Source organism: Lipophrys pholis (genome assembly GCF_963383615.2).
Source record: "Lipophrys pholis genome assembly, chromosome: 19".
In the NCBI taxonomy this organism is placed as follows: domain Eukaryota; kingdom Metazoa; phylum Chordata; class Actinopteri; order Blenniiformes; family Blenniidae; genus Lipophrys; species Lipophrys pholis.
Genome location: NC_137647.1, coordinates 13,939,656 through 13,963,518, shown reverse-complemented (window position 1 = coordinate 13,963,518; position 23,863 = coordinate 13,939,656). Strand labels below are relative to the sequence as shown.

The 23,863-nt window shown below is 43.3% G+C and overlaps 1 protein-coding gene across 5 annotated transcripts in view; it reads right to left on the bottom strand.

Moving 5' to 3' along the window:
- cyth1a (cytohesin 1a) overlaps positions 1–21,048 on the bottom strand; it is a 37,372-nt gene extending 16,324 nt beyond the window's left edge. The window contains exon 1 of one of the 5 annotated variants that reach the window (XM_080488376.1): positions 20,773–21,048. In XM_080488376.1, the coding sequence (XP_080344502.1) occupies positions 20,773–20,794 (22 nt within the window). In that variant the 5' untranslated portion in view covers positions 20,795–21,048. Of the gene's footprint in view, positions 1–1,235; positions 1,562–7,419; positions 7,666–16,229; positions 18,399–20,772 lie in introns of those variants that run through there. The other 4 variants (XM_080488374.1, XM_080488375.1, XM_080488378.1 and 1 more) reach the window with 4 other exon arrangements.
- Positions 21,049–23,863: the final 2,815 nt, after the last annotated feature.

The window sequence follows — 23,863 nt, the reverse complement described above, 5'->3', positions numbered from 1 at the left end:
ACACAATCGATTGCGTTTAAGGGGTTGGGTGTACACACACGCATACACTCGCACAAACACACGCGCGCGCACACACACAGACCTACTAAGTGCTTCTAAGCTTTCTTGTCAGTGGCTGCTTCACATTTTAAATCACTTTTTTCTGTTGCTGACCGTCTCATCCACCAATCTCCCATCTGAGGCTGAATCTCATTACTACAGCAAATCCCACAGGTACTGCCATTCATACATAAATATATATATATATATATATATATATATATATATATATATATATATTTGAACTCCTTAAGCCCCCCAGCACCCACCTCTCCACTCCTACACACAGAAACCTTCAGCTCTTAAGCCAGGCATAATGTAACAAAGCGGACCGGAGGAATGTCAGTACTTTAATGTGGTCACCCAGAAGATCTTTGACCTGCTGCAAAACACACAAGATTAAAAAGGAGCATCAGTTGTGGAGGATGAAGCGTCCAACCTGACCTGGCCTGTGGGTAGGAGGAGGTGAGTGGGGACTGAGACAGGAGAGGTAACGGCAGAAGGAGCCCTGTGTTTCTGCTGGAACAGTGGGACGAGTGGTGGGACGATCACAGCTCTCCCTTTGTGTCTACAAGCAGCCTCATTCCACAAGAAGGCCAAAACACTCACACTGATGACTTAGGCATTCTCGGTTTTAATTTTCCAGGCCTGACATTTACTTGTTGGTAATCTCCATACTCCCAAAAAGTCAAAATTATTTTATTTGAATGGTCATGAGTCCATAGCAACATGAACCGATCGTCTTTCACTGGTTTGAGTCACTTATTAGATGATGATGATGTCTTCAGCATTCCCCTTAACTCATGCAGACATGGCTTACTCCTTCCAACGGCCCCGGTTGCTCAGTTATTAACCTGCCACACATGTACTCAACCATCTCACATGTCAGTCGCAGAATCGCCTCTCACCGGTGCTGACAACAACACAAGCAAAGGGGAAATAAGGGCATGCACAGCAGACGCACTCCCAGAGACAAACTAATAATACAGCATCCACCCACTGTATGCAAATCATATATAATCTCCAACTTCTGATTTAATTTGTTACAGAGTCAATACAATGCGACCAAAGTCTCACAGCGGCCAGTTCCAAAGACTACGCACACAAACAGCAGAGCAACTCTGGATCAATTATCCACCAACATTTAACACTGAGCCATCGGCAAACTGTAGCGCTAACCTGAAGGAGAAACTCACACAAATGTAACTTTCACAGTGTTTCCAAAGAGCTCCTCTTCATATATCCCTTCACCTCGATGTATGAAGAAATCAGAGTCCAGCAGCTTCTTCTTCGTCTTTTAGATCCAATCACTTAATGTCAGCCAGTCGAACGTCCACATGTCAGGAGGCAGGGGGACGGAGCCGGCTCCTCCGGGCGGGCCGGAAGAGATAGTGACGAGTTTTCTCAGCTGCACGGCGCAGCTATCAGCTATCAGCTCCCAGACTGCTCACAGCACACTTACACAGTCCATTTGGGAAGGAGCCTTACTCACTTCCACACTGCCTCCTCTCCCTCCCTTCCCTCTCCATGCTCTTTGCTGTCACTACCATCAATGTGGAGGCTCCACCCAGTGGTCACTCCTCTCTCTGCCTCCTCGACTCCCACACGTGCATCAGGGATAGAAATCCCCAGAAAGCGCCACAGTCAACATTCAGAGAACCCTCATCACCTTTTGAGCGAAGCTCAACGAGTCTCATGGGAGAAAAACTCACAGATTCCATCCCTTTAAATGGGATTAAAGTGATGGAATCAATGTGGATTATTTAAGAGTTTTAAAAACACAATAAGTGAAGTAACAGTTTGGTTTGTCCATTCTGAGCTACTGTAGAAAACTGGAGTTACACAGTAGACTTGAAAAAAATTTAACTCCACTTACTCTGTGAGATCCTTTCAAATCTGAAAACAATCCCAAAGACTGACTCTTTATTGACGATATTACATTAACAATTGAGCGATGCCAGTGACCGTACCAGAATCACAAGTCTGAACATCCTATGTCCAAGTGGATGAGAAACGACAATGAGAAAAGGTTTAATTGCTCATGTTTGGATAAATCCAGTCATCTCCCTTCGAGACACTGAGGTAGTGAAGTGTTTTATATGAGTCGTTGTTATGACTCAGCAATTTAAGCCAGGTGCTCGCTCCCCTGACAATTCACACCAACATAAAGTCCAGTTGAAATGTATTTCTCGCTGAAGATGTATGAGGATTATCCTGGCGCTAACGGTGCCTCTTAAAGACATTGTAAATTTTTTTTTAAAAACTGTTCAGTGTGTCCGTTTTTAACAGCATGAGTGTTTGTCTGCATCCCGGTGCAGACGGGAGCGCTTGCCTCATGTCTGTATGTGATGAATGAGTCAACCCGGAGCCCTCTGCAGTCCGGCGGTGACGGAGCTCCCCTCGGCAGTGTGGCATTCACGTGTCAGAGCAGGTATCTCCTTTTCTTATGTGAAACGACCAACCGTTTACATCCTTTAGGAAACTTAAAGTGCAATAGAAATGACAAAAAAACACCATCTTTCAAAAAGATTGGACAGCTTTGGGTTGTTGTCTTTTTCCCCTCTGGGACAACGTGATGAAATTACAAAGATAAAATAACAAAGTAAGAGTTTGAAAGCCTGAAAGAAAAGGTGATGAAATGCCTAAAAAGCTCCTATTCATTACAACACAGCTCGCCAAACCTCCGCGGCTCGTGACCTCTTTAAAAAGAATAAATAGCCAGTCGTGACCCCTCACCTATGGACTAAAGAACACATTCAAACCCACAGTTGCTCTGCGTACAAAAACGCAACCCTCTTTGTCCTCTGAAAGAAGCCAGTCTGTTGGCACAGTGGGATGCTGTTTTACCACGGGGCTCTTTTAGCTCTTTTTTTTTTTTTTTTTTACACTACTTTTGAGAAACACAAGGCATATTGTCCCTTTTCAGGATGTTCACTTTGAGTCACTTCAAGAGGTTTTTTTTATATATTTTTTGGGATGCGTTTGATTAAACAACACACTGTGAGATCTTGTTTTCTAGTTAGAAAGCTCAGTGCAGAGTGAGAGATGTCACAAGGCAAGGCTGCTCTTAGAAATAACCATTTCACTCACAGCGGTGACACAGTTGGGTCTGTTTTGAGACCGCTGTGCAGGAATGTAGGGACCAGGGGATGTGAGTGGGTGGGAATGTAAAGCCGCCGCCACCCTGCACATACATACACGGAGCTTCAACGTAAAGCAAACATACAGATGGCCGGACAGCATAAACACGGTGCACACACACATCGTCGTTGCACCAAGATCAGCTTTCTTTAATAATCCCCCAAATGTTTTAATGCCATTAACGGTTTGTTTAGGCCACTGTGGAGGCTTCGCTGTGTTTTCCCTTAAAAGCGGAAGAGACATTTCTTCTCACAATGCAAGGCTTTGTCCTCTGATGCCGTCAGCCTTGATTCTTATCAAGCTTGTCCCACTATCAACATCCTCTCCTGCCAGTAAAACACACACGTCCAGAAAAGCACATGATGGCAAAGCTGGAGGAGCCACACAGTTTTTTTTTTTTGGTTTCCACTGAAGCAACGCCTCTTTCTGTATGTTTATTTTTATCTCCGTCTCATTTTTGGGAGAATTTTTTTTTTTTTTATAATTTCAGCCCACACGCAAACTGTGGGATGTCACTTCCTGCCATGTCTAACTCTTGGCTTCCTGTTTGTGAGCCTCTCTCAGGGATCAGTGGACGAGTCAACACGGGCAACCCTCTCATTCTGTAACCAGCAATCCTTCCCTTCTCTCTAAAACACAATATAAAGATGCATGCAAGAAATAATGCAGGAGAACCTGGACTCCCCTTCAGCTCACAGTTATCACGTGTGCTTAAAAAAATAAAAGCCCCACTTGAGTCCAACCACTCCCTGAGCTCTGCTCCACAGCTGTCTGACAGGCAAATCAACAAGATCTTTTTACGTGCCTCCACTGTGGACTTCCTGCCAGATGCCATTTTGAATTCTTGCCACCCTTCTCCTGTTGATAGGAGCGATTTGACTATTAAACAACTTCTAGGCGTGTTTCTACCTGTTGCACGTTGGGTTATGCACGCCTGTCCTCTTCAGGAGAGAGAAGGTAATCCCTGGCTGTGTGTATGAATGCCTCATAACAGACAAGTGAAAAAAAACAAGAATGCCAGGCTCCACTGCCTCTTGTCTGCAGTGCCACTCCGTTCACTGCCTTTTAGTACTTAACAGCAGCTGAACTGGTGACGGACGAGACATTATGTGATTTCCGTCGGTCTGCTTGATGACAAACTCATGGGAGCTAAGATGGCTGACATGCAAATCACTCATGGCTCACAACACAGCAGTGATGACTTTGAATGTGTGCTTTCTTTTTTTTTTGTAATTCGTTAGGTGAAGAAAAGGACACCAACTATTCAGTTTCGCAAACACCTTGATCGTTTCGTTATTGTTCAGGTTGCATAAAAACTGAAATCGCTGACAGTTTTATGACTAAAGAGGTTATCCTCACAATGTGCACGCACACGCACACGCACACACACACACGCACGCACGCACGCACGCACGCACGCACGCACGCACGCACGCACGCACGCACGCACGCACGCACGCACAAGGGAATTTCTTAGAGCCGCAGAAAGGTTTCAGCTCTTGGACAAAGATCTGATGTGCCAAATGTTGCTTTGGTGTCATGTCGCTGCGTGCCATCTTTTATTAACTCAAGTGATGTCCTTTGAAAGATGGTGACTCGGATCAACAACAGAATTAAATATATTGGCTTTCCTATAAATGTCAAAGACAACATACGGGAGAAAGATGTCACTGTGTACAAAAGGGCTGTTTGCTCTGAATCATCAAATCACTCACACACTGGATGACGTCTTACAGGACCAGCCAGAGCAAACAAATCACTTCACAATGCTCGTCTTTCAAAGATATGCACATTTACTTTCTTCAACAATTAAATATTTAAGCCTCAACTTTGTTGAGGGGATTATTTTCTGGATAAAAATGATCTTATCTGCTTCAGCTACAAGCGTTACTAAATTATGTTTGAATGTTTGAATATGCCGCATTGGACATTATTCATTCAGGTCAGTTACTTTATTGACGTCCTGGAGTTTGTTGCATCTTCATCATAGTTAACCTTAAATACACCTACTAGGGGCAGTGGGTTGTTGCAGAGCGGAATCTGAGCAATTGAGGGTTGTTGCAGGCCTTGCTCAAGGGCACACAAGCGGCGGTGACGAGTGTGGGGACCAGCAGCGGCTTTTAACTTTCCCCAAATAAGCATGAGCCCCATGACAAACTTGCTTCTCCAACTTTTAGACCACCGCCACTCCAATAAGCCTGATTAGTCCAAAAAAAAAAAAAAAAAAAAAGCGACACATACATCCCTCTTCAATACTGCTTTGTCCAACTCATAATTGCAGGATGTTGGAGCCGATCCCAGTAAACAATGGGCGAAGTAGGAAGGAGCCAATCATCAGAGCAAACACATTATATTAAACCGCCACACACACACACACACACACACACACACACACACACACACACACACACACACACACACACACACACACACACACACACACACACACACACACTTTCACATATGCAATATCAGAGTCAACAATTTCATCTTAAGTGCATGCAGGTATGGTTAGAAGAAAAAGCTTCCGGGATTCAAACAGGTGGAAACTGTCGCTGTGGGGAAAGACTACTGACCACTGTTTGCTCCAACAACACATACAATCCTAAATAATTACAAAACCAGCCATCATTACAACACTCCTGCATCAGGCCACAGTGGTGACATAACAAATGTGTTGCAGCTTCATACCTGGAGATTCACAACCCCGTTATTGTTCAAGAAACGTCTCCACTTCAGCACGACTGACTCACGTAAATTGCTAGTTTTCAGGCCAAACACAAGCCCGATAATGGCCCATTTGTCTTAGTCAGGTGTGCTGGAGCAGACAAAACATCTCAGATATTTAGGAGTTATGGATCCTGCTGCTTGAAGTGCTTCCCAACTCCAAAACAACAGGTCTAGAACAATACCCCACTACTATGTGCAGTAAATACATTTTCCATTAGAAGAGTAAATACACAGAGTTGAACAGTGGCCTGAGTGGGAAGGAGGGCTGCGACTGATGCAGAAAGAGGGCTAAAATATGATTATGGGGAGATGATGACGATTATCAAACCACCGGGGCATTAGTGCCAGGCGGGGTACGCCGTACCAGAGGGCCCATTAGAGCTCTCAGCACTGCTCATTAGGGAACCATTAGTGACAACTACTTTAACTTCCCAGACCACCCACATCTAAGTGGCAGAGACAAATGGATTCAAAAAAGAAAAAAGGATGGACCGCTCGTCTCGAGCTCGTCCCTCAGTCTGTGAAGCCAAGGCAGCTGCATGCCAGTCAGCCAGACTCACCGAGGGGGTAAAAAGGGGCCACGCAGCCCGCCCGAACAAAAGGAGCAGCAGCATATAACAGGATCAGTCAGTCAGATGCTCGCTGTTTTCTAACGCGATTAATGGTGACGCAAGTCAACAGTGTTAATCACTGCTGCCAGGTTGACAAAGTCAAAGTGATCAAATGCCTCAGAAACAAAAGGCTTTCTGTTTCACACTGAAGACTGCACGCACACATCAGATGCAACAACAATAAGCAACTTCTATAGAGGAACTACTGCCTGCAGGCAACACAGTGCCAATATTACAGGACAGTGTGTGTGTGTGTGTGTGTGTGTGTGTGTGTGTGTGTGTGTGTGTGTGTGTGTGTGTGTGTGTGTGGACACTATCACACCTGTTGCTCAAGATTCAGTGAAAAATGACACCCAGGATGTTCACTGTGAGGGAGAAGCTGTTAAACCATTCAATGCACCAGGGGGGACAAGTTACAGAGTGTGTTACACTTGAGTAACACACTCGACAAATAAAGAAATATCACTCAAGTGTTCAAACAGAGATAGCCAGCTTAATTCACAAATACTGAATGTGCATTAATGTGTTACAAACTATTAATCTCGAGACTCGAGGTGTGAATTAGGTTGCTATATTTTTAAAAAACTAAAACGAGTCATTTTTTTGTATGTTTTAGTGCAATCTGAGAAGATTTGTTTTGTTTGTAGAAGACAGGTGTTGCTATAACAGCAGAATGGAGCGGATCGTTTCGGTGTAAACACTAAACAAGGCCAGGAAGAGAAAGACGAGACAGTCGATCCTCACGTCAGACTCCCGAGGTTTACCCGACTTTTAAAGACACACTGGGTGTTTAAACAACCAAGTTAACTTTGAAGAAGTGAGTAATCAAACCAGAACAGCTCGGATTAGCCATTTAAAACTCGGTTGTTTTTTTTATTTATTTGACTGTTTTACTCACCGACTCCGTCTTCTGACTTGAGCACCATGTTGCCTGCTCCTCGACTACTAAAACTTTCAAGAGTTTTAAACAAGAGCACGAACAAATTTATCGACTCTTAGAAACTTTTTTTTTTCGCCCCCAATGAGAAGTAAGCAATCCCCAGCGGAGTATCCTCGGTAAATGAGGGCAGTTTGTGTCGACAGCTCCAGGCAGGGAGTGGTGAGAGAAGAGCCTTTAACCAACCAGCGAGACTCCGTCAATACTAATGGCGATGACGAACTTCCGCTGCAGTCTGTCACAATAAGAGAGCCATCGGAACTGTTTTCAACACCGATGGTCCTTTCTTCCTTTTTCTCTTTTTTTTGTCTGCCACAGTAAAGCGCCTGAGGAGCTGCTGGGGTCAAAGGTCAGGTACTGACATTGGTGGCTTTTAGCAGGGGGATTTGAACCTTTTACTTCTCTAACTTCCAGGCCAGTGATTCCCATATTTTTTTCTTCAGAGACCCAAATCTTTACCATTGTGAACAGAGGCTACACTAGCCTTTCATTAGCCAGTTTTTCATAGCAGAAGATGCATTCAACTCTAATTAACAAAGCCATAGTCTATTTACCTCTCTTGGCTTTTTAAGACACAAAAAATGTTGTACCTATTCAAATCAAGAGGGCTTCATTAATCGATGGCGCCCCCCTGAGACGGTCAGGTGCCCCCCTGGTTTGGATCACTGCTCAAAGCCACCACTGTAACCAAATATAACTAGAATTAATTTCGAGCACATCATCCAAGTGTTAAATTATAAGGACAAGTGAATTTGATCAACTTTACAAATGAAGACATTGTTGTTTATAAATCAGAGTTATGTATTAATGGCAGATAGTCCTGCAGAATTTCAAAGTAAACTTCAGAAACAGTGTTAGCTCAAAGGACCACACAGTGATCAAGGAATGTTTCTTTATCTTGTATTAATATTTTTTGTGATGATATCATGTCTGACACCGGAGTGAAATTATCATAGATGGATGGATGGATAAATAGAGCGATAGTAAAATATAGTGGCATCACTTGATACAGTTTTAATACATTGTTGTATATATGAGACACACCTTTATTTAAATTAGGCCAGACTGCACTTGACTAAACTGTAAGTGCAACAAATGAGCCAGATGACGTATCTGAGTTCCCACCCTGTCTCTCTCTCCTCTCCCTCTCTTTTTCCCTCCCTCCCTCCCTCCCACACACACACACACTCACTCACTCCCTGCCCCCACATGCCTCCACATAGCCCCGTCTCAGCAGCAGGTGTGTGTGTGTGTGTGTGTGTGTGTGTGTGTGTGTGTGTGTGTGTGTGTGTGTGTGTGTGTGTGTGTGTGTGTGTGTGTGTGTGTGTGTGTGTGTGTGTGTGTGTGTGTGTGTGTGTGTGTGTGTGTGTGTGTGTGTGTGTGTGATTGACACAGAGCTGTGAGCCGCTGCTGATCTTGCTGTTGTTGATGTGTCTGATTCACCACATCCGCCAAGAGCAGACGTCTCCCGTTTTCACCTCAGAAACAGATGCAAACCTTTAAAAAAAAAAAAAAAAATGAAAGCAAAGCAACAACACCTGTTTTGGAAACACGCGATACATTTTCTAACACCTGTTGAGTTGCTCAACCCTGATTCCGTTCTGTACAAATGGTCTGTGTGTGTATGTGGTGTTTTCTTTGACTTGCACACCGTCCTCACTACAGAACGAGCTCCTGCAACACTCTCACCATGTGGTGCACCGGCAGCGGTGAAACTAGTTCTGCTGAGACCTGTCGAAACTGAACCGCTTGCTTTATGGCTTATGCAACTTACAATCAGGAAGTAAAGTTCTGTTTCTTTGTTGGAGTTGTGACTTTAATGATTCATTGAGGTGTCTAAACGTATTATATCCAGCAGCTGATAAAAAAGAAGCACATCTGATGAGGACGACCACAATTTTCTTTTGGATCTGTTTGTATAACACCTGTTTACCCGTGCTGCCGTGAGATAGGTGAGAACCTCGCCTGTCCCTGCCTGTAGACGAACACTGTGAGGAATGTTGCCTTCGGCCAATCAGAGAGGCCAGATACATGCTGAGAGAGAAGCTCCTCTCCCTGCCTCCCTCCCTCTGTCTTTCTTTCTCTTCCACTATCTGCTGAACAGGAGGAAAAAAAACATGCCGTGGAGCTCTTAGCTGGGAAATCAAGACCGGCCACAAAGATTCGCCCCTTCAATACCCACATGGGGGGGTTTCGTCTTCAAGCTGTGACCCATGAATACGTCAATTGTGCTCCCTAAACTCAACCTCTGACAATGTGGCCTGTATGAAGCGAACCGTGTTCAAACAGAGTTTCAATTCATTGTTGCACGTTCATCCGCTCCCCCCCGCCCCCCCCGGAGCCCCGCCGTAAATCTGTGCCTCGGAACCTGAAACAAGCGAAGCCGGAGAGTGGTTTGACCTTCAAATGAAAAGATCCCCGGTTGATATCATCACATGAAGAGTTGAGTTGTCTGAGACTTCCTAAGCACATGCAACAGTTGAGCTGATTCTCAGACACACATGGTATAATTCAGTGTTTATTAAAATGTTGGATTCACGTCACGCAGCATCACAGAATGTAAAGAGGGTTTTGTTCGCACATGTTAAACGACGCAGCTGATTATTATTTGAGATGGCCTGGAAAGATTCCTTAGAGGGACAAAAGAAGAACTGTGTTTGCCCACTTCTTTTGTTTGGTTCAGCAGAACTGGGTCATAACACAGCTGCTTCAAGTGGCATTAATGTTATAATTATCATGATTTATTTTTTGTTTCGCCGCACATGATGAGGAAATTCGCAAACAAACACACACGATTCGATGAGCGAACGTCATGTCGACTCCTGGCAACTTTATTTCGGGTCGTCCAACGCGATGTCAAAAGTACAAAGCACTTGGGGACGATTTCATTAAATCCCTCCACAATCAAAAAAATAACCATTTCGGTTAGAATTGAAGTGATTAAAAAAAAAAAAAAAAAGTGCAAGAAAAAGCAAAAGAATGAAAAGAAGAATGAGGTGTTAAAAAACAGAGTATTTGCACAAGCAGTCAAAAAAATGTGTATACTTTATATTTTGTTGAATATGAAGAAAATATTAAAAAAAATTGTACTACTCAATAAGATGACAGTGTCAGCAGCTGTCCCAGCTCCACTGCTATAATCCACTAATATGGTAATTGTGCTGCTTCGCAACAATCACATTTTGGTTTGATTTGCCACTATTTGTGTTAAGAAGATTCTAAACACATAATTTGTCTATTGATTTATTTTGATTTCCACTGAATATCTGGTCTTAGTAATCACCTTCTATCATATCCAGTACAACAGTACTCCCTCTCATGTGACATGGATTATTATCAACTGTATTTCACAGCGTGGCAAGTTATCGCCCATATTTAGCCTTTATGGTTGGAAACTCACGACAGAACTTCTTTTTTGACAACTCCACAGTTGCATGGGAACCCTCTTTAAGCTGCTAAGTCTGCATAAGCCCAAAGCAGCTCACGAGCACGCCGGATCTCGGCCTCATATTACGAAATGGCTGGTGTTTGGTCTTAGTGCACTATCTTAAGCCTTTGGATTACACTGTGTTTGCAAGCACCAGAGCCAATCCTCAAAAGAGATCGTGGCTTTAAAGGTGCATCGAGCTGCGCATGAGCAACGGTCCTCCACTCCTGTGTGGTGGCTGATAGCATATTCAAACCCCACTGACTTCACACAGAAAATCAGCATGGAGTTATAGTGTGCTCATTATTAAGTTTGGCATGTGGATTTAATGAAGAAGTTCTGGACGGGAATATCTTGTCTTCCAGAAGTTATGCAAGCACCTGCTGCTCCATCCTCAAAATGACACCTTTCAGTCTTCCAAAGTCTCTAATGTTATACTCACTGACACCTACAGCACGTGGGGTTTGTTTACGCCTTCGTTTGGTTCGCTGCCATGAACATAACGATCATGACATTAATCACAACAGCACAGTGAGGCATTCACTGAAGGCAGGTATTTTCCTTACTGTCAAAACAACAGAGCTGCAGCTTCCAAAGTCACAATGTCTAATCGACGTTTCCAGATTTCTGGTTTAAATGAGTAGAAATTATTCTGAGAAAATATCCATTGAGAGGAGATGCCATGAGTGACCCCTGCTGGTCATTTGTGTTCATTACAGTTTTACCCACAGAAAAATTTAAAGCGCAAGTGAGGACATTTTTTTTTACTGTAAATAAACATGTTATTAAGACATTTATGATTTATGGAACATTTAATAAATATACTTATATTTTGAACCACTTCACACTATAACAGGCCTGCAGATTCTTCTTCTACCTTAAAAACAACATTGCTTTAAAGTGCAACATGATGCTGGTAAATTTGTAGTGAATGAATGCTTGAAACAAATAAACACCAGTCCGCCACGTTGATGCGCGGCAGACATTCTCTGGTATTAGCTGTGGATGAAGCCACGGCAGGCATCATGAGTCACCGCATGAGCTGATCTCGAAACTCCTACATTTGTTCCACAGGTGAATTCAGAGGTAATTGGACCTTTTGGATCATCGCACTCTATAATTTTCTCGGTCAGAAGGGGTGTGGATGTGAGTGATTAATTGCTGACACGAGTCAAATTGAAGAAAGTATCACGTTGCCCCTCTGATGCTGGAGCGAGTGAGAAAGTGATAAGTGGGAGGCCTCCCACTTCACACGCACAAACGTGACGCTCACTACGGCTTACTGCAGGACTCACCGACACTTGCTCAAATATACAGGAAATACTGCTGCCGCAAGCTGGGCGAGTCAGTTCTAGGAAGAGCATGTGAAATACAGAGAGCGCTTGATGAAGCAGGACAGTTCTGGATATGACGAGTTCCACTTCCTGAGGCAAGTTCAACAGTCTTTCCTCAATGCATACTGTCCTGACACACTGTCACATGGTTCCCCCAACAAGCATAAGTGAGAGTCCAACTGTTCATCTTTAGGGAATAATTCAGGGATACAATAATAGGGAATCATAAAATATATTGTATTTGCTTTCACAATAGTAAGAATGTGCGTAACATTCCCTGTCTTATTTCATGATTCTCTGATGACACCGTGTGGATCTGTGGCTTTAGTTTGCTCAGTTTCATGTTAAAGTTTGCTTTATTTTATTTTGTTTGTAATCTTCCAGATCACATTGTATAACTTGTATAAAAAAAAAAAGAAAAAGAAAAAGTGATTTAAAGGAGACATATCATGCTTTTAAATCCTTCCTTTTTACATATAAATCATACAGTTGTGGTCTATACAACGCGAAACTGCAATGCTTGGGTCTGAATTCCTCATTATTAGAGCTCCACAGGCCCCTTTTCAACCCCTTTTCTGATGTGCTTCTGAGAGCAACTCGTTTTGGGGCGGTCTCTTCAAATGCAAATGACACACTTCATACCCCGCCTCCTCTCCAGGTTGCAGAGGTGACACTCGGTTCAACGTCACCCTGTTCGGCCATCTTTGTAGTTTGATAGAACAGATACAATTATCTAGCGGCGCAGAAACTTTATATTCACACATTATTTACAAAATGTCAACAACGGAAGATTTGTCCATCCAGCCATACATGTTGGAGCCAGAGTCGGACCCGGCGGAGCGAGATGAAAATGACGATGATGCACCTACAGAACAACGTCTTCATATGGATGTAACGCAATGGTGTGTTACTATATTTACACTAACTTCTCCATCCATGCCCACTACTACAATACTGCCTGTATTACAACGACTATTTAACACAGAAGTTACATTATAATCTAAAACGAGCACACAGCGCTAACATATGAAGACGGTGCAACTGCTAATGCTAACAAAACAATGACAGGGACGTCTTATCATCACACTTTTTAGCGTTATAAACAGCTTACCGAAGTGCTCTGTTCGTCGTCTCCATAGATAGAAGGAACTGACCGCTCAATCAGACCAAGTCTTTCGGCAAATCCTTCTTTATACTGGCGGAGGTTGCTGAAGCAGTCGTCCTTAAAGTGATTCGCGCACACAAAAATGACCTTACCCACAGATGTGGGTACATTTCTGTGAAAAATAAAACTCAACCAGGCACTTCGAAAAGGTTCTGATGCTGGGAGACGGTGTAACGAAGCTTGTGGGTTACTACATCCAACAACCGAACATTTCGACTTATCCTCTCGTAACTTCGGTTGGACTACAAAATCGCAGCGAGAAACAAAAATGGCGGATTGCTCGAAACGTCGATGTCCTAATTTGGCAGTTCCGCTGAGAATACTGTGACGTCATTGTTCAAAAAACGTAATAGAGAATAGAAAAATCGAAACCGATCGCAAAATATGACCAAAACAGAATATAAAGATATCAACGGAGCACCTGAAGAGACTACTTTGAACTTTTCTGTACTTCTAAACACTCTAAATATACAACAAAATGCATTTAAGGGCTAAAAAAGTGGATTTAGCATGATATGTCCCCTTTAAATGTTATCATCATAGCGAACGGTGACTTCAAATTGCAGATACCGAAATTGGAATATTGCATATAACTATAATTATTACAAACCTTTTTCTGTCACATTTTTTCTGTATAAACTGAAATAATTTCTATTTATTCCATTTTCCATGAATCAGGAAAAATAAAAATATAGTATCTGATAATATTAGACTATTTAAAAATATGGAACGTGTTCCCCTTTTTCAACCACAACCACATTAGAAAAGAACTTTTTTAGTTTCATAAAAAAAAAACCAGTAAAAATGACTTTTTAATGATATTCTTGTTTTATTTAGGAATGTATTCCTTCAAAAATAGCAGGCAGACTCCTCTTCCTCAACACTATGCCAATAACTGGGAATATTTAGTAACATTCAGGATAATTGTGAATATTAGTTCAACGGTAACAGTGTTTCTCAGATGGGACGAGTAGCTGCAATAACCTGCCAGAACACGGCACGAATTAAAGGGCTTGTTCTAATAATAACACTTTATTAGAGTCGTACTTCCTTGAACCCTCTCCTTTGCAAAATTAGACTTTCACATGTGAAAGAAAGTAATGGATAAAGTTCACGAATCATGAAGACGCAGGAATTTGCCCCATTGCTTTTATTTGGACGCTTCTGTTTGACGTTGCTATGATGCTTTGGTAAATCAGGGTCCACCCTGCAGCAGTGGTCAGGAAACGCTGGGCCCGAGAGATTTCTGCATTATGACAAAAAAAAACTAATAGTTTAAGTGTTTTGGGCAGAAAAATATTTCAAATGTGGAATATTGCTGAAAAAAAGGAGGGAACCACTGTTTTATAAGTAGAAAGAGAAGATTAAAACCTGGATGAGAATTGAAATTATTGTGTTTTTTGAGGCCATTGATTGACTGGAAGAACTTTCTTAGTCTTTTATCAAATTCCATCAGATGTATTTCAGGATTACATCTGATAATGCTGTTGACACAGTACATTTTGAACTTGCTGGACAAACATCAGATGGATCACAAATTGAATCAGTTGTGTGACTGGTGATTAAAACCAGAAAGACACTGAGATCCCATTATCCATTTTCGTCATGCCACAAAAGCATCCAACCTGAATGGCTGCTGTCTAAACATGCACATCATCGCTATCACAGTCGGGGCTTAAACTTGACACAGTGAAGCGTTTGGCCATAGAGGCGGCTTCAGTTCACAAACTGGAGTGAAATGTCCATATGACTACCTGGTGTTGGATCTAACCGACTGTCCCGTCCTGTTTCGTTGGCTGGACAAACACGGAATGAAACAAATGGTGAAACTTTACAGTCATCACATTCACCGCGGGAACAAACCAGCTTACTTCCTTCTTTTAATACCCCCCCCCCAAAAAAAAGCAACAACAAATCACCTCTGCTAAATGCGTGACGCTGCTGCTGATGCGGGTTTTTTTGGAATAACTGAGACAGCACCGTTTCCCTCTTTGCTGCGCACTCAGTCAGCTGATTCACCATGACAAAGCTGCCCCAGTCATATCAACACACTCCCAAATGGAAACCTGCACCCCGCCCTGCTATGGCATGCAATGCACTTGACAACCAATCCCAGGCAACACCAACCCTGTTAAAGCCGTTATTATACAGAGCAGACCTGTAAATATTTGTGCAGATGGTGAGAATAAACAAAGTCCGTCCTGCTGCTCCATCTGTAGTTAAACTGGGACGCACAGCAGCGGTGCTTATCCGAGGTTTAGAAGGTTACTTCGAGTGAACGCAACACCGCCGTCCCCTTTTCGGGAAGGAAAACACGATCCTCCGACTGAGCCGTGGTAAGTCTGCCAAGCTGCGTTTTCACCTGAGGCTGCGGCGTCGTCACACAAGAGGAGAGGAGAGGCTCTGTGTGTGAATACCAATGCGAAGTCATGGTGAACCCTGAGTCAGAGCTGCTGCCGGAGATTAGATTTGCTCCGCAACTAACGACGTTGGGCTCACATTCCCCCGATGTGTGAACCCGTGGGGCAGAGCTTCAGATAGTGCCAAATAAGTGCCTCTTCACAACCGCTCCATCTATTCCCCGTCCACCTGTTTGTTTTCACGTGTGGTGGAGCCATGTGTTCACCCCACTGATCCCACCAGCATGGAGGAGCACTGCCACACTGTCAATCAACAGGTTTCTGCTGGTGAAGTCATTTCAAGCTGACACTGATGACAGTCTTTAAAAAAAAAATGTGTCCCAGCATCGGAGGAAGTTAGACATGTCAACCGTCATCCAATAGAAACAATATGTCATTGGTCAACAGCATGCAATCGAAGGCTCACGGGTCTGCCTTTACTTTACCTGGAGCTTCCTGATGTGGCTTGACAGCCGGTGACAGGAACGTCTGCAGGCTGGACATGCATAGCTCACTCACTGTCCCCATAGATCCAGTGACTGTCTTGTGTGTCGGTGTGGGAAGCGTCTGTTGGTGCGACTGCTCTAACTCGTCACGATTCAGATGGAGGGAGAGGGAAGTTGTGGTGTGAGTCCCGGGCTTCCCACGGCTGCTGCTGACAATCGCCCTGAGCTCCGGGGTCCACAGAGAAACTCACAGCCGAAAGCTCCTGCTCCACCTAATCCACCAGTCTAATGGCGGCTCCGCTCTCCCACTCACCGACTTTCTCTTCCCTTTCAATACGAATGTGCAACTTGGTAGGACTATGAAATCACTTCTGCTTTCTCTCTCTCTTCCCCTTTTGCGCCGGTGCCTCAACCTCCCTCCATCCTCCTCTGCTCTCTCTCTTTCCATTTCCACTTCTCTCTCTCTCTCTCTCTCTCTCTCTCTCTCTCTCTCTCTTGCACTCTGTTGCTGCTTTACATGCTAATTCCAGCCGGCTTTACTTGGCCGAGCAGATTGCACACACTAGTGGAAAAACAGGGTAAATGATAGTATTTCATTTACAACTTTTTCCGCAGCCAGACGACCTTGTCAAACTTGAAAACAGAACGGCGCCCTGAAAAGCACAACTACGTGAAGTTATTAATAAGGGATCCCATTAGTGTCAGTGAAAATGATGTGTGCTTTCGTTTTGTCCAGGGCAGATGTTGAGCCCCACCCGCCTCCATCCTCCGTTGCTTTTAACCACTCATCTTTTTTTTTCTTCTTTTTTTTTTGGGCTCAAAAGCCTTGTACATAAAAATCAAGATTTCATTGTTGCTTAGCAACAGGGTAGAAGAAATGATTTACTCCAGGGCAAAAATGCTGCGAGCCATTTGTTTTGATTAGATTATTTTCACACTTATCACAGGGTTGTCCTCCATGACACAGACACACTTTTAGGGTCTTGAAAGCCACGTTAACGGACTTATAAATGGTTGATTCCATCTGGGATTTTCGCCTCGTCTTATTTAAAATATTTACCTTCGCTTCCTGTACTGGTCTAGCTCCAACTGGCAATTTGAATTACGCTGCATTTCAGTAGCACAGTCTTCCTTACTGTTTAACAGCAGCTTCTCTCTTTCAGTGTCAGTCACGAATTCATTCTCCATATCTGCCCGCCCTGTCAAACAAGTTGCCATCGCAGGCAGCACGTCAGCAGCTCACACTGGATGGTAAGGCACCGAATCCCCAAAAACGCTGCATTTGCAGAGTTTGAGTGGCAATGACATTACTTTGGAACGAGCAGCGTTGGCCGGCACACCGCCAGAGGCCCACCCACCCCTCCGTTTGCTTCAGGATGACCCCTGCATGAACTGCAAAGTCAGTCCATGGCTTCTTTAAATGCTGCAGCTGCACATCACCCTGAGGAACAACCCTGTCACCAGAGGAACGGCAGCATAGCACAGGGTGAAGTCAGCAAAAAAATGTTTCCCCCTACAACTCTGCTTCACTCCACATTACCTGTGTGAATGACAACATCAGCGAGGCACTAAGCACCCGCAATAAGGTAGAGCATAGGGATGGAGGGGCAACGAGAGGTAGAGCAGTACAGGTAAGGTACATATATAGAAAGACAGACAGATAGATAGGTCATTTATTTGAAAATATTTGCAAATCAGTTATTTTGTGTCGTTTGTGTTTGTCTGAGCCCATCGAGATCCAAACTCTGCCCTGAACTGAAACCTGGGATGAATTAAACACCAGTGTCTTGCAAACATCTTTTTGTTTCTCCATTTACATTTTACAATGTTTTGCAAGAGTTCTTGTGCAAGACGTTTTCCAAACTTTAAAGAAACTAGTGCTACCTGTTAATTTCACTCGATTACATTGTATAAATCAGCTGACAGAGATGTGACCTGGAACAATATCGGGTGCAGATGTTCAAAGTTTGGGGCTTTAGGTGCTAATTCATTTGTAATGTATGGTCGATCCCCGGTTCTGGTTCCTGATGCATGATGTGCAGTGATGTTTGATGTATACTGTGGAAGATTTGGCCTTGAACTAGACTGCATCCATTCTTCTTTGAGCAGTACACGCCACCAGGTGGACATAGCTTGCAACAACAACAACAAGAGGGCTCACGCAGCCAAATTCTCAACAAAAAAAAAAGAAAAGAAAAGTGAGCTGACTGCAAATCAATCATAATCATGTGGTCAGTCAGACAAGTCGAGGAGTTGTCTGAAGGGAAACATGGCTGGATATGAACCAACAGCATTCTCAGGGCTCTGTGTTGGTGGAACTCCTACATAGCAGACTAATGTTAGCAGCACCCGTGCTGACTAACAACTGGTCGGGTGGGGGCAGCCGCTGGAACTGGCCTGAAAACACCACCACTTTTATAGACCGAATGCATTCGACAGCATCGTTTTTCAGATTGTGCCACTAATCGCATAGCGCCTCAAAGCATTAATGACCTGCGTTTGCCTGCTTCATGTGCTCCCCAGACTGACACATGAGAAGGTGATAGTGTTTACAATCAGTGCAAATAGCTTAAATAATCAGGTTTATACATGCAGTGGGAGCTTACATAATCAAGAACAGCAGCAGCAAAAATAGAAAATGAACATTTTCTCAGCATTTTTTTTTTTTCTATTTTCATGTCACTTTTTTTGTCTTTGGAAGGTGATATGTTGAACAGGTCCGCTGAGATTCAGTCGCTGCTGCTGCTGCTGCTGCTGCTGTGGCAGTCGGAGTTTGCTTTGAACATGAGAGGAGCTCAGAACTGGAGTAAACCTCCCGTCATCGTCACATGGATGGAGAGTGACAGCCGGAAAACATCCTATTAAGGCCAGTGGAAGCGTCTATTATTTCTCACAAGTCGATCAGTTATGCAAAGAGGAGGGTTCAAAGCGAGAGGTGGAGGGAAAGAGACGGCGAATATAACCACAGCAACCACACGTACCTGTCACCGTACTGCACCACGCCTATGAACACTCACTCTGTTTCCTTTGTGCGTGCACATTTCTTCGTGCAAAGCAAAACTCAGCCGCACTGACAAGTGCAGGTCGATGGCAAAGTCCCCCCCCTACCTCCACCCCAAAAATAAAACAAAACCAAAAAAAGATAAAACAGAGACATCTTGACACCCTGCATCTGACGGCCTTTGAAGTGAGTCTTGAAACAGAACCACACCCAGTCAAATCCCGAGATAGAAAGGTTAGGGCGCCAGCAGCGAGCAACATCACTGAAACAGAGCAAAAAGCACAGCGCGATAATCCTGGCAGAAATTTGGGAGAATGACTGCATCCATCTATATTGCTACGGGGTTATAAAACCCACAGATTATCCTCAGATGAATTAAAAGCCCTCCACTCAAATGTAAAAATTGGGTTGCATAAGTCTGCATTAATAATAAACTAAAGTGCAAAGACGCGTTTGTACCGAAATCAAATGAAGTCTGAGAGACTTGAGTCCTGACAGCCGATGGATTACCTCGATCCCTCTCTCCTTCTCAGACTTCAATTATTCTCAAACAGTCTTCTGCTCAGGCACAGAAGAGATGATATGATTTGCACTTACTCATTCAGCTCCACGTTTGACTGAGGGGGTGTCAGGGACGGGCAGAGTGCTCTCTGAATGCTCGGGAAGCTCGAGAATGTCTCCTCTCCTATGCCTCACACATCAGCAGATAATTACATAATTATCAACTCATTCTTCGGCCACACTGCAAACAGGAAAGCACTGACAGGGCAAGACGCCTGCAGATAAATACGATTATCCTGTTGTGGCGCTGAGGGAAAACAGGCTGCATGGCTACAATTCACCGCTGTGTGCAGAATGCTTATTGTGCCAGGAGTTCAAGCAATCGTACGAAAGTATGACAATCACTTTTCAAACATGAAGCTGTCGAGAATACTGTAGGAGACTGAAGTGGAGGACCGCGCCTGCCTCTTCTCAAACAAGTGCATCACTTGATTTCTGGCAATGAGGCCATTGCTGGAGGATCTATTTTGAGATGCATTAAGCTCACAGATAAAAAAAATAAAAAATTCTAAACTGCTAAATAATTGAAATCAAGCCTCCATCATAGCCTGAGCTGAGCCATCAGCTTGATCATTGTGGCCTGACATCATCAGTTCACCCTATACATGAAGTCAGCAAAGAGTTTCCCGTACAGGACGAGGTCAGTTGTATTAGGAAGTATTGAGTAAAAGTGAGTCAGCCGATGCATGTCAAAATAAATCAGATCATATTACGCAGATTCCCTTGAGAGATTAAACTTTCTTTCATTTTTTTTTTGGGGGGGGGGGGGGGGGGGGTCGTCTTTTCCGGTTGTATTTCTTTTTCCACATTGCCGTCACAGATGCAGGTGATGCTTAATAATTCATGGCGGTGATGTTGAAGTTGCTGAAGTTGTGCTGTCACAGTGACAGAAGAACAGCAGCAGCTTGTGATCGGTCACAGCGGAGCTGAAAAAGGCATGCTAAAATGTCAAACCGTGTTTTTTTTTTTTGGAGGACGAACCGTGATGATGCTCCCCCTCCATCCCGGTGGTCCTGATGCTGCTGCAGGCGTCACCGTCCGGGCGATGTCTCTCACCGAGCGCCCGCAGCGGTCCGGATACCTGCCCGCTCCTCTCCTCTCCTCTCCTCGGTTCCCCTCCCACTTTCCACTTCACGTCTCTCGAAGATTCTCCTCTAAAGGCGCGTCTCCTCCGCTTGTTGCCGTCTCGTTTGCGGTCCCCGGCGTGTGAGCGGGAGTGTGTGTGTGCGTGTCGGCCGGTCGCTGCTGTGCATCCGGTGAAGTGCACATGCTGGCCCCGCCCACCCCCGCTGTGACGTCACGACGTAACTTTAAATAAAACTCAGCAGAATACTTCAGTGGGGCGAGTTGGACACCAGACAGTTTCAGAGGAACTTCTCTTTATTTAGCAGCTTTTTTTTTTTCCCCTTTCATTTTCTAGAATCAGTCAGGAAAGAAAATTAAGTAAGTGCCAGATCTATTACAACGTTTTCAAGTGAAAACGAAAAGCTTTCGTTTTAGGTGTCCATTTACGTGACAACGGTGCTCGTAGTCACTGAAAATGCAACTTTTTGAAAACGGCTTCCAAGGTCGAACTCTGATTCCATCTCTGTGGAAACAGGGGGCGTTTCAATCGAAATTTGAATTATAAAAAAGGCTTACAAATGTTTCAAATTCAAAGTCATGTTCTGCTTTTTATAGCTTATGCATCCCAACTTATGTTAATTGTAAAACTGTCATAAAATACAATATTTAATCATAAATTACTACTTGGCGTGAGACTGAAAGTGCGGCCTGAGACTTTCAGGGTCTGGAAGGTCGTTACGTCTAAACTCGTCATCATTCAACACTCCTGCTTTAAAAATATATGTAATTTACTGTGCGAGGATGTTTAAGTTATGACAAATATTTTGTATTTGCTAGAGAGGAGAGAAAGTTTTACTGTGTTCTTACGTCCTGTAGCGTGTTTTCTTGTGATTCAAACTGTGAAGGTATATGCAGTGCCCAGGTCTGGTTTGCATCGCACAGACACAATACACACTTATCAGGTGAGTGAATACAGTAAATGTAAAAGCAAGATCTCCATGATGTTGGCAACACGTCTACCTGTCATGTAATGAAAGGCTGGTGCCGTACTTATTCTAGTGCTTTTTCACCAGTCTAGTAATGACATGAAACAGCATGAAAAGGAAATTAAAAGTAAATAAATAAAACTTTTAAAGTAATTGACTTAAATCACAACATTGTTGGTTCCAGTTGGAGATCGACTCAATGTCAGACCTCATTTACTACTTTGTCAAAATAAAGCCTTAATCTTATTAACTTTATCCATGACATTCTAGTTTTTGATTCAAACACCACTCTATTGCCTTATTGAAGACTTCTTATCTAAGCTTCCTAACAATAAAGACCTAATACTTTTAAAGTGTACTGGGGTAAAAAAAAAAAAAAAAAAAAGAATCTATTGTAACCATAAGGTAGTATCTCAAGAGGGTGAGGAAGCAGGAGAAAATGCAAACAACACAATCAATTCACAAAAGTCACAACTTTATTGCACCTTTTCAGTTAACTATTATGTGGTAGGAGCTACTTTCATTATGAAAGCACTCCTGCCCGGTCAGAAAAGGTGGTGCAAAATATAGAACCATCAATGCAAACATGTGGAAAGTCCATTCACTCTGGAAAATGCTCCTTTGTGTCGGTCAGAGAGTCCCACCCTTCCTCGATTTCACAGCAGATGAACTCGTCTTATGGAAATTAGCCTGCCGAAGCCTCTCTTGTACTGTACACACTTACAGTGACATAGGAAAAGTTCCGCAGGGAAACAGACGACTCTCTTATGCACATATGAACACACACATTTGCAGATAAATTCAAGTTAACAGCCACCAACTAATCCGAGTATTAGTAGCACATTAAAGACCGCTTTTTCTTCTTTTAAATTATATACTTAACATTAAATCCTATACTTTTTTTTTTTTTTATTTATAGCCAATTCAAGGCAACATCTCTAGAATGAAAAGAAATGCATGGGCAAATCTTTACAGCGTCAAGAGGGAAACAGGTAGCACAAGATGGACTGTACAGTCTTCTACGCCGGCGAAGCGTTTTGTTACAATGTCAAGTTGCTCTACGCATCTGTTGGTGCAAGGTGATCCCATAGTTTCCACACCTGAAATACTTTGTATAAAACAGTTTCTACAAGATGTACAGGATGCAACATGGTGGTCCAGAGGGAGGTACCACTCCGATATGAGACGAGGGGGGAGGTGGGGTTTGATGAAGAAATGGGAGATGGGATACAGGACGTCTGGGTTCCTGAGTCTCAGCCCAGTTTCTTGGTGACCAGAGTGAGCGTCAGATAATTGCATAGAGTTATAAGATGCAGGGGGGGGGGGGGGGGGGGTTGAAACGTTCTCGAACATGTGGCAAGTCCCATTCTAACACAGTGCCTGAAGTAGAGAATGTAACTCTTAGTTCAAAACATCACTGAAGAACAGTTTACGGTGGGTCCAAGCTGCAGAACGAGCATTTCTGACTGAACAATGAGGATGAGATAAAGTTACATCATCCAAGAGCTGCACGGTAGAAAAATAACTGCTCCTGCCCCTGTCCCTTTAGGAGAAAAAACAAAACAAAAAAAAAATGAAAGGAAATCCCCCATAAACCATGTACTCTGCAAACACAGCAATAAGAGTGTAAACGCGGGAACACAAAGAAACCAAACAGCATCTAGTGTGATCTTCAATATCAACTGTTGTTGTTTTTGTTTTTTTTTGCAGAACACTAAAGCCTTTTGTGGTCTCACATGTAAAAACAGTGAATCTGAGATAACTGAAGTTTCAAGGAACAAATACAAAATAACAAAAGAAAAAAAGATAAGTGATGATTACTCGAGCCGATAGGAACATGCAAATTAAACCGCAATTTCACCGACGTTACGCAGGTAAAATTTGGTCCTTACAAACATGTGGCACAGCAAAACAAAAACAAAAAACGAAATCGTTTAGAATAAAAAGAAATCTAAAATAATATAAGCTTTAAGGAAAGTATATGTTTTGGAGTTCTATATTTTGGTATTGAATCCGTTTTT